Source organism: Rattus rattus, chromosome 2 (genome assembly GCF_011064425.1).
Source record: "Rattus rattus isolate New Zealand chromosome 2, Rrattus_CSIRO_v1, whole genome shotgun sequence".
NCBI lineage: Eukaryota > Metazoa > Chordata > Mammalia > Rodentia > Muridae > Rattus > Rattus rattus.
Genome location: NC_046155.1, coordinates 165,543,467 through 165,555,066, shown reverse-complemented (window position 1 = coordinate 165,555,066; position 11,600 = coordinate 165,543,467). Strand labels below are relative to the sequence as shown.

Sequence of the window (11,600 nt, the reverse complement as noted above, 5' to 3'; positions counted from 1 at the left end):
TCTCTGTGGGTGTGATTGGGGTGAGGTGGAGACATGTTATTAAAAGAGCCTAAAGTGGAATGCTGATGTGCACCTGTAATCCCAGAGGACCTGAGGCAGCGAGACCAAGAGTTCCCGGCTAACCACTCGGAGAAAGCTCCGTGGGTAAAAGCACTGGCTGCTCTCTCAGCAGACTCAGGTTCAATACCCACACTGACAATAACTCCAGTTTCAGGGGATCCATCCCTCTCTTCTGGCCTCAGGGACCAGGCATGTATAGAGTGTACAGTAATGCACGCAGGCAAAATACCCACATAGTAAAATAAAAATAACAAATCTTAAAAAGATAGCGCGCACGCACACACACACACACACACACACACACACACACAGAAAGTGCCAACAGTAGGACTTAGGATGTCATCGCTTTTGCTACCCCATGAGCTAGGAGAGAGGAAGGACTATATACAGTACAACCTTTGCAAGCCTCTTCATTCATGGAAAACACCAGGAGGCTCGAAGCACAGTTATGTCTTTGTCCCCCCTTTTTATTATTAAATAGAAATATTCTTAGTCCAAGAATCCCCCTTATTTCTTTTATTTTCACCCCACCCCATTCCTGGGATTCAATTCTTTCTGTATCTTTAAGGAAGGAATCAAGATAGTGGCCATTTTGGTTCCCAGAGAATGGACAGCCATATTGGCTATACTTTTATTGGCCAGGATGGGGGGCCGGGGGTTATTTCTTTCATCTTGATTTGTCTTATGTTATCCTTCCTCTTGGTGCAGATGGTCACATGTGTGCTTTACTGGCTAGAAATGCTTCCAACCATAGCCCTAGTCCCCATCTTTGTCCCTCTGCAAAGTGTTTAGTCATCATCTTGAACGTCTTCCTCACAGGAGAACAAGTAGGTATAGCGGCCATATTGCTCCTGCTTGGAGAATCCACTTTGGCTGAACTGAGTATACATGAACAGTTCTGATGCTTGTAGTGCTCTTTCCCTCCATCAGGGCTCCATTTTGGAGGGATTGGTCATCAGCTTGCTCTGACTTCCCCAAAAATCTGGACAACACACTATGTGGTAAGTTGAAGGTCCTGAGGCTCTTCAATTGGAGAGATGTTTTCACACGTGAGTCTGGAGACGCTGGTGACTGGGCGGAGACAAGGTAGCATATGGGAAGGGGGGCGTTCCAGAGCTCAAATCTGGGGGTCCAAAGGATGTGGGTTTCATGTAGTTGGTGAAGGCTCGGGGATGAGGGGTGGTAAGATAACCTGCCCGTGCTCTGTACAGTCTGCAGGGAGGGACTAAATCCAGATGTGGCTTGAAGTCATAGTAAGTAGGAGTCCCTGGAAGACCCATCGGAGATGGGGGTGGCAAGAAGAGGCCTCCTCCGGGGGCTTCCCCAAGGCTAAGGCTCACACTGACCCCTCGAACCTTATAGTAACCGTTGGTTGGATCCTAAGGAACAAACGAGATTTGGTAAGGAATGTGCGTAGAAAGGTTAGGATCATGGGTGGAAAGACACACTGAACTTCAGCTGGACCTAGAGCTAGGCATGAAGACAGAGAGCAGAAAGAGCAGAGGCAGAGACTCCCAGACAGAGAGCTAGATATATAGACCAGCATAGAAAGGGTGGGGTTGGGCACTGTCTTCCTAGAACAAGCCAGGTCTGACTGAAGTTGGGGCAGGAGGAAGATGGGAACGGGAGAGGGAGGGAGGGAGAAAGGAAGACTGGCTTTCAGGTCAAGAGAAAAGTGCACTCAAGTATAGACAAGAAGGCTTTAACTGTGGTTAGGGAGTAGTTTTGTCAGTAGAGTGCTTGCTAGCTTGCTCAAGGCCCTTGGTTTGATTCCCAGCACTACATAGAGTCAATGTGAAAGAAAGACCCCTGTCTGGAAGACAGCAGTTGAACAAAGAGACACTTAGAGGCATAAAACATGGCAGATGGGGCCTGGAAACCAAGGTAAAATGAGTGTCAACTGATGCTGCAACTGATGAGCTGGTGAGCGGGTGAGCTGGTGAGCGGGTGAGCAGGTGAGTGGGTGAGCTGGTGAGCTGGTGAGCTGGTGAGCTGGTGAGCTGGTGAGCTGGTGAGCTGGTGAGCTGGTGAGTGGGTGAGCAGGCGAGCTGGTGAGTGGGCGAGCAGGTGAGCGGGCGAGCAGGTGAGCGGGTGAGCTGGTGAGCTGGTGAGCTGGTGAACTGGTGAGCTGGTGAGTAGGCGAGCTGGTGAGCTGGTGAGCGGGTGAGCTGGTGAGCAGGTGAGCGGGTGAGCTGGTGAGCTGGTGAGTGGGTGAGCGGGCGAGCTGGTGAGTGGGTGAGCTGGTGAGCAGGTGAGCTGGCTCAGGAGGTGAAGGTGCAGTTAAAGGCAGGTCTTTTGGAGTACGAGGGGGGCTCGTGACAAGGTTTTTCCATGTAGCCCTGGCTGTCCTTCCATCATATCATAATGAACTCGGGTCATAAGGTTTGGCAAGGGCCTTTACCTGCTGAGACGTCTCTTCTTCCCTCGTTCATCTCTTTGATTCTTTTTTATTTTATTATTTTTATTTTTATCGAAACAGGGTCTCTCTGTGTAGCCCTGGCTGTCCTAGAACTCATTCTGTAGACCAGGCTGGCCTCACACTCAGAGATCTACCTGCCTGGGCAAAGGTCTTAAGGTGACAAAATTAAAAGGAGAAGAGAAGCAGAGAAACCAACGAACGTGGTGTTCTGGTCGGAGGCTCACAACCCCAGCAAGCCAATGGCTACCGGAGAAAGACTGTGCGGAGTCCAAGCCAGCTACGGCCAGACCCTGTCTCCGTAGAGCTGTTCTGGTTTTGAAGTGGGGCGAGCCGCAGACTGAGTGAGCTTCCCCCCACCCCCCAGTTCTCACCTTTGTCTCCAGAGCCTCGTTTTCCTCAAGAACCAAATCATTGTGGTCGGTGTGCACAATGGGACCCTGAGGTGGGACAGATAATGATAAGCCATGGTCAGAAGCTCATCCTATCTCTGCGAGATCCCCAGTCTTTCATGGTCGTCCTTGGAGGCTGAAGAGAGCTGAAGGCTACACTTAGGACAATAAGGAAGGCTGTGAGGACAACTGCGAGGAGACACGTTTGCACTTATGAGGATACTGTGGGTCTGGGGTCATCATGGTTAAGACCGGGGCCAAGCTGGTTATAATGGTACACACCTTTAATCTCAGCACTCAGGAGGCAGAGGCAGGAGGATATCAGATTTGGAAGCCAGCCTGGTCTACATAGCTAGTTCCAAGGCACTACACAGAGAAACCATGTCTCACACAACAACAAAAAGGCTGGGGCCATACTTGAGCATGAGGGTGGGCTGATCTGGGAGCACAATGGAATGTGGGGACCCAGGATCTTACCCGGTCCTCACTGCTGCCTGTCTCCTCCTCAGGGCCACGTGCACTGGAACCTTCACTGTTTCCTGGGATCCGGACCAAGTTCTTTTGCTTAGAGAGAGAGCCTGAGGCCCAGGACAGGAGAGACAAAGATAAGGGGAAGTGACCAGTACTTGGGAACAGAGCTGACTGGGCAAAGTGGACTAGGAAGGTTGGAAACCATGGAGAACCTGGGCCTGGGAGAGACAGAATGGAGCTGGGGTGACCCCGAGGAAACTGATCAGGACTAGGGAGGGAACTTGAACCTGACATAAGATGAGCCTTGTGTGAACTTTGGGAGCCAGGAATGGAGCCAGGTCCCAAGGCTGTCAATCAAGGCTGTCAATCAAGGCTGTCAATCAAGGCTATCAATCAAGGCTGTCAATCAAGGCTGTCAATCAAGGGGTTGGGCTAGATGGGATGGAGAGGAGGGTGGCTGGGATGGCAGAGGTTCAAGGCATGGATACTTGCCATGGCGCCAGCAGCAGAGGACCACTCCAGTGATGACCATAAAGAGAGAGGTGGCTGCAGAAGCTGCTCCAGCCACAAGCCGGACAGTAGGCAGCAAGTCTGTAAGGAGCAGACGGGTGTCCTAAGAAGGGTGTCCAAAGACGGGGAAAGCAGGGAAATGGGCTCAGGGCTTGGGTTTAGGATCCTTGGGCTGAAAAGGCTGTCAATCTTGGGATTTCCCCACATTTGTAGTGTGCTCTGTCTGGTGTCTGAGGACCCATGAATTTGGGGATTCGAAGCTTGAGAGTATGTAAACGTAAAATCCCTTGGCAAGTCCCTTCTGTCGTCACAGCACTTGGGACAATGCAGGAGGACCACCGGTAGTTGAAGACCAGCTTGGTCTATCTGAGATTCTGTCTCAAAAAATGAAAACAAGGCTCCAATAACAAACAGATGGCAAGATGGCCAGCCCAACAGATAAAGGTGATTACGACCAAGTCTAATGCCCTGGGTTCGATCCTGGGGACCCACAGAATGGAAGGAGAGAACTGACTCCACAAGTTGTCCCCTGACCTCCACATGTGCACTGTGGCAGGAACATGACCCTCCATACAAATAAACAAATAGGGGGCTGGAGAGATGGCTCAGAGGTAAAGAGCACTAACTGCTCTTCCAGAGGACCTGAGTTCAATTCCCAGCAACCACATGGTGGCTCATAACCATCTGTAATGGGGTCTGATGCCCTCTTCTGGTGTTTCTGAGGACAGCTGCAGTGTACTTATATATAATAAATAAATAGATACATAGATAAATGTAAATAAACACCATAACTTTAGGGCTGCTTAGAACCTGAGAGTCTTTTATTTCACAATTTCCCACATTTGTAGACTCCTGGTATGGAATGGCGTCTCCGTTTAGGGTTCTGTATTTGAAAGAATTATTGATTTGGTGGTCCTACGATTGAAGAAACTCATAGGGTTTTTTTGGTTTTTTTTTGGTTTGTTTTTGCTTTTACTGTATTTTAAATGCTATTATGTATAGGTATATGTGTTGGGGGTATATAAATGGAGGTCAGAGAACATTTGGGGTATTGGTTCTCTCCTACCACATGGGTTCTGAGTGCTGAACCTTGGTTATCAGACTTGGTGGCGAGTGTCTTTATCTACTGAGCCATCTCGCTCTTCTGAGTTCATAGTTGTGAGACTCGTGAGTTTTGGGGAGTCTGTGTATTTAAGAACCCTTATAGTTTGGTAGCTTCAAACTGTGCTTGTGGGGTTCGGGACGCTCAGGTTTGGGGCTCCTTGGGTCAGTAACTCACCTCTACGGCCCAGGTGGATCTGGACTCGTCCCTCACCTAGCCGGTTGCGGGCACTGCAGTTGAAGCCCGTGGTGAAGTCGGACTCCTGGGTTCCGGAAATGTGTAGCACAGAAATAAGGCCTGGGCCCTGTCCCCCCTCCACTTCTGGGGCTGGGAAGGCCTCCACTAGAAACCTGCCCAGTGAACCAGCCTCCAGAAAGCCCTCGTCCCAGGACCAAACCTAAAAACCGGGGGGGAAAAAGTCCATTAGGAGCTTGGGAAAGAACAGAGGGGCTGGTGGGAGGCGGGAGATGTCAGTGTCAGGTGTGGGAGGGCCCGTGTGACATAGAGGTGAAGGTCCTTTCCTTACCACGGAGTCTGGGGCAGGAGAGGCGAACACCACACACTGGAGGCGAGCAGGACCCCTCAGGAAGGCTGGTGCAGGGTGCAGGGCTGTCACTACAGGGGGTGCTGGAACGGAAACCATGGACCGTTAGACACAGGTCTCCACCTCTCGAAAACTAATTCTGAATAAAACCAAGTCAGACCTGGTCACTGTGGTTTCACCTCTAAAACACAAAACAACAAAACAAACAAACAAAAAACTAACAGCCCACGTCTCCCTACTGACCAGAAGAACAGGCCTGCCTCGCCTTTAACAATTCCAGTTCCAACACTAGCCCCTATAACTTCCTTTCAACGCCCACCCTTTCGTCCCACCCCCTGTCCCAAGACCCTCGGGTTCTCTCACCGTTCACTGTCAGCCTTGCCTGTGCTGTGCCGCCTCCCACACCCGTTCGCCTCGGCTCAGCCCTGCACACATAGTCGCCCGCATCCTCCAGTGCCACGGACGGAAGCCGCAGTGTGGGCCCGGAGCTCAGCACCTAGCACAGAGAAGGGGCATCAGAGACAAGCCTCGGGGAGGAAGCTCCATCTAGTTCCAGCTACTGTCACAAGCCCTAGATCGGACTCCACCTGAGAGCCACCGAGGCGGGTCCAGGTTATCCGTGGAAGTGGGTTCCCCCGCCAGACACAGCTGAAAGACGCGTCTTTCCCCACGTCCACGGACACGGGCTTCGGTTTTGCCTGCAGAATGGGTCCATCTGGAGGAGAGGGAGGAGCGGGTTGGAATGAACCCCTGACCTAGGATCTGCCTTTCTAAAACACTAGTGTAGGTCTCGAGCAACACCTGACACTAAATGTCCACACCACAAGCCCCGCCCCTGACGCCCCACCCCCCATCCCCGCTCGCTCACTGGGCCAAACCCAGTCCTACACCTGTCCTAGCCCCGCCTTCTGGCACGGCCACGCGCACCTCGGTCACACCCACGGCCCCACCCCTTCTCACACAACACTTCCAGCGCGGTGCTGCGGTTGGCGCTTCCGACCGCGTTGCTGACCTCGCAGGACACCGGCTCAGTCAGGAACGTGGCATCTGCAACGACCTCCAACCTTGGCCCACGTGCCCCGAGCACCGGGGATCCCCCCTTCGCCCACCTGCAGAGACAAGCACGTTGTTAACGTCGTCCTGGCTCTCCTCAGCTGCTAGAGACAAGTGACATTTTTCCTCACCTGTAGCCGGTGACAGGAGGCTGGGCAGTGGCTTGACACAGGAAAGTTACCTTCTCTCCTTCCTGCGCAGTCTGGGGCTCAGCAGACAGAGTCACCATTGGGGGATCTGTGAGAGTGGGGTGTGGATCTCTAGCTCTCTTCTCTTTCTCAGGTAGAGGCTGGGCTTTCAGTTCCCAATCCCCCAGGTACCCCATCGTGACATCCCTCAACCTCCTTCCTTTGTCACACGCAAGCGTTCAGGCCCACCCTGGTCCTTCCAGGACCAATTGTACTCACACTGAAGGCTCAGTGTCACCGCTGTGTCCCTCCCTGTGGGCAGGGCCTGGCTCCGCGCTCTGCAGATCAAGGTGGCTCCATCGTCCTGGCTGGAAGGGGTCAGGAATAAGGTGTTTTCGACTGTCCCGGTGGCCTCGTCCTTCAGCCTGATCTAGAGGTGATAAATACACAATAATGATTCCTCTTTTCTTTCTTGGTCAGAGTGTCAGTATGGAGCAGCGGCTGGAACTTCTGGTCTTCTGGCCTTAGCCTCCTGAGCGCTGTGGTTACCGGAGTGTATTATAACCACTCTCCACATTAACAATGATTTCATCTGTAACTCACGTTGGATACTTTTAGTCATTCACATGGGTTTTTTTCCTTCTTCTTTTTTTTTCTTTCTTTTTTCTTTTCAGAGCTGAGGACCGAACCCAGGGCCTTGCGCTTGCTAGGCAAGCGCTCTACCACTGAGCTAAATCCCCCAACCCCACACATGTTTTATTTAACTCTCTATACTACCCTATGAGGTGACTAGTGCTATTATTTTCCCATTGTACAGACAAAGAAACTGAGGGACAACGAGGTTAAACACCATATGCAAAAACAAGTATTTAGCAAACGACTGAGCCAGGAAGTCTGGCTCAACCTGAATCGCCTTTCACCACTGAGTGGCTGCCAATCCCCTTAGATAAGCCTGTGGTTAGAGTGGACCCTGAGTCTCCATAATGAGCAAGGAATGACAAACAGATTTAGACCCAACCTGGTGGAAGCTGGTCCCATCCAGCCGGATCCCATCACGGAACCACAGTAGTTCAGGGGCAGGTCGGGCATCCCCACGACTCCGACAGGTCAAATTTCCAGGAACTCCAGCAACCAGAGACACAGAGGGGCCGCCTAGTACCTGGGGCGCTTCTGGGGGGACTGCATGGTAGATCTGGGGTCAGAATTGAATCCTTCTCAGATCCAACCCACCACTCCCCTGGGGTTCCTGGACTCTGCTACTCCCAAGTAGTCCTAGCTGCTCCAGTTCCTCACCCCAAGCTCCCATGGTGCCAATGGGCTGGACCCTCACCCATCACATGCAGTTGGGCTGGTCGTGATCGGAGGCCTGCCTGTGAGGCCTGGCACTCATAGGATGCTTCATCTTCCAGCTCCACAGGCTTAATGTGGAGGTCATGCTGGCCACTGGCTGAATTCCCTGATATCCAGTACCGGGACCACCCTGGAGACAGAAGAGACCATACATAATCCTGAGCTCCTGGTCTCAAGTCTTTATTTCACCTCACCTGAGGGAGCAGGGAAAGAGCCCCATGTTCCCCACCAAGGCGCAATTAAAACGCATGTGCCGGGGCAGAGTATGGTGGTGCGAACCTTTAAATCTCAGCATTAGGGGAAAAAAAAAAAACTCCTGGGGGAACTCCTCCAGGAAAAAAAAAAAAAAAAAAACAAAACAAAACAAAAAAACCTCCTCTGGGGGAATCTCAGCACTCAGGAATATGAGGCAGGCAGATCTCTATGAGTTCGAGGCCAGCCTGGTCTATGTAGGGAGTTCAGGCTGTCCAGGATTACATAGAGAGACCCAGTCTCAAAAGGCAAACCAAAGCAATACTGGGAGAAAAGAATATGTGCTGGGTCCAGAGAGAGTCTAAGCCTCCTGGCAATTCATAGTCTCCACAGATTTGGGAGAGAAAAGGTCAGAAAGGAGTGGAAGAAGACAATCCCATTAAAATTAGGTCGAGCCAGATTTGGGTAGCGCATGCTTGCAATTCCAGCGCCCAAAAGGCGAAGGCAGGAAGATCTCGAGTTTAAGACCAGCTTGGGCTGCAGAAGGAGACCCCAACACAATCAACAAAACAAACCAACAGAAATTAGATAAAACAATACCCTTCGCCTACCATAGAGGAAAGTAAAAAGGGGCGGGGCTTCTGAGGCACTCACAGTAACCTGTGCGTTAACTGTACAACTGTCTACAACTGTTGGCAAAGTGTCCGTGCAGTAATATGTTTTAGGATAAAGATGGTATTCCCCAAACACGGAATCACATCTCTTCAAAGGCAATTATTTTTAAAACTCGGGATTCCCAAATATTCTTAGGAGTCTGTCACTCCCCAAAGCTGAAACCGTCAGATGCAGCCCAGGCCCAGCAGCCCCGCTAATGCCAGCCCTTCCCTGAGCAAAGACCAGCCTCACCTGGAAGGTCTCTTTCGCCCCCTAGAGCCAACCCATCCTTAGTCCACTGCACGAGCCCCCTGTATGCGCCCAGAGCGCAGGGCAGCCGGGCTTCCTGCCCCAACAGCACCACCATGTCCTCTGGCTGTTGAAGGAAATGGGGCGATGAGCCTAGGAGAAGAGGTACAGCTGAGCTTAGAAAAGGAATCCTCTTATGCAAGACCCAAGGGGTCCAGTCTCCAAAGCCTCCCTTATCAGACTCAGAAGCCCTGGCTTCTAAAGTACCCAGGACTAAGAACCCTTAGACTCCTTCTCCCAAACAAGGCAGTAATGGACAAATAGAGTTCCCTGTGCCCTCCAGGGGTTGGGCTGGGAGTACCTGCATTTCCTCTGAAACAGCAGAGGACAACGAGGAGGGCGGAGGCCAGCATCCTGAGTGTGTGAACCCCAAGATCTCGCAGACTTAGGATTGCACTGGTTGCCCTCCAACTTCTTCCTCGATAGCTCGCCTCTCACCACGTTGGACTGGAACCCCTCTCTGCACCCCACTCTTCTCTCCGGGCTGGAAGATTCTATGTCTGGCCCAAAGTCCCTGAAATCCGGCTCAGCCGCAGTCTCCAGTGCTCTACACCGCTCACGGGGTTGCAACCCTAGGACTGCGAAGGACCCACCAGGCGGGCGGGATCCTATTCGCCCCGCCTCCTGGAGACCCGGCCTCTTCCCATTGAGAAACTCCGGCGCCTTGTGTGCGGACGGCTAGGGGTGCTCAGGGTAGCTGTCCGCGCAGCAGGCGGGCGCCCCCGCATTATCAGGGTGTCTGAGAGTTGGAACATCTGAGTCCAAGTTGGGGCCCTTGCTCGAGTTGGACACCTGCACCCTGCTGAGGTTGAAGGGGAGGCGGGGAGGAGGAGGAGGCAGAAGAGGAGGAGGAGGAGGGAGGGGGAGGAGAGAAGAGAATGGAAGAAACTTGCTCAGCCCGAGTCCTGGAGGGACTGAGCTGAGTGGAAACCAAGCTATAAATGGGAATCCCTGGGGCTTCGCCAGCTTCCGCGCCCTGGGGAGTCGGAGCCCAGGCTCCTGTGGGCTTGCGGGTCGGAGAGAGGGCACCCAGGTGCTGAAAGACCACTTAGGAGCCTTGAGAAAAGAGGGATTCAGCTCCCCATTTCCCAAAATACCCCCCTGCTGCTTTGTGATCGTTGTAAGCCACACCATCACTCTAAGATCTAGGAATCCAGCCCGCCCCCTCCCCTCCAACTCGAGTTCCTCCTTTCCCAGGACCCGGCAGTACTCGCCCGTCCCCTCTCTCCACTCAGCCGTCCCCCGGCCCATGGCCCATCGGAGTGGTTGCCGGGCGACGGCTGGGAGGCGGCAGTGCCCTGGCTCTGGCAGGCTGGGAGGGAGGCTGGGAACCGCACAGCTTGTCCTGACAGCTCCCGTGCAGCCCAGCTGGGCGTTCCCACGCAGCGCAGCTGGCAGAGCAGGTGGGAGGGACCCCGAGCTTACTGAAGGGGCTGGGGGCCTGGGACCCTGGGTCTGACATTCCTGGACCTCTCAGAATTAAAGCACATTCAGGGCTCAAACCGGTATTTCTAAATGTTTGAGGGTTGGACTTGCTCAGAGGGGAGGTTTCAGACCTCTGCTGGCTGAGAAGCCTGCAGTGTGGTGGAGTTGGACCAGTTTCAGAATATCTGGTCTTAAGTCTTAAAGCTACTGGATTTGACAACCAATCTCGTTCTCACTCACCCTCACAGCCCCGGGAGGATTGGAAAACCAACAGACTGAACAGCTGTGCTGAGTCCTATTAGAAGTGGAAGGATTTCAGGCTGGCGGCCTGGAAAAGAGAGGCCCAGGAGGCCCCACACCTAAATCCGACCTCCTGGCTTCTGTGTTTTGAAATAGGACAGGCTTGAGCCCAGGACTCCTGAGTCCCAGGGAGGAAGTCAGATGATGAGGCTGTTTTTCCAGACACCCGACACAGCTTCCCTTTCCTGGCACTCTGGGGCCACGGGCATGGAAAAATGGAGAGCTTGGGGTCCCCAGAGCATTCAGAGGAGGAAAACAGCCAAGGTTGAGTGTAGAAGGTTTGCACTAATTAAGGACTCCAGCAACTGACATCTCTACACCTTGGCCCCCAAAGATACCATCTGGCAAAGGCCCCATAACAGGCTCCCTGGTTAGGTCTGCGTGCAATCCATTTCCCAGGAGGCGTTGATGGGTTTGGAGATGGGAATGTGGACCGACGGTAATGAATCAATAATACGGCTGGATGGGAGAGAAAGACCAGAGGGCTCACCCTTGGTAGAGAGCTGTGGGGGGCTCAGGCCAGATGCCCGGACTGCCTCCTGGAGGAGGAGCAGCCGTGAGGTGGGAGGTTTGAGGGGAATAAGGGGCAAAAGAGAACAGTTGTGATTCCTGCAGGAGATAAGCAGGCAGCAGGAATTTATCCCAGGTGAATGCGTCTGTGCTCCCAGGTTGGGAGGGTGGGCCAGTCAACATA

The 11,600-nt window shown here is 52.9% G+C and overlaps 1 protein-coding gene across 1 annotated transcript; it reads right to left on the bottom strand.

Annotated features, from left to right (window-relative positions):
• Positions 1-511: 511 nt before the first annotated feature.
• Kirrel2 (kirre like nephrin family adhesion molecule 2) lies at positions 512-10,205 on the bottom strand. Its single transcript, XM_032893940.1, has 15 exons — positions 9,483-10,205; positions 9,125-9,274; positions 8,007-8,156; positions 7,695-7,855; positions 6,956-7,106; positions 6,680-6,785; positions 6,456-6,604; positions 6,083-6,210; positions 5,859-5,991; positions 5,478-5,578; positions 5,129-5,348; positions 3,832-3,930; positions 3,346-3,446; positions 2,851-2,916; positions 512-1,439 (listed from the first exon to the last, which is right to left on the bottom strand). The coding sequence occupies exons 1-15, from the start codon at positions 9,532-9,534 to the stop codon at positions 1,104-1,106; spliced, it is 2,103 nt and encodes a 700-aa protein (XP_032749831.1). The 5' UTR covers positions 9,535-10,205; the 3' UTR covers positions 512-1,103.
• Positions 10,206-11,600: the final 1,395 nt, after the last annotated feature.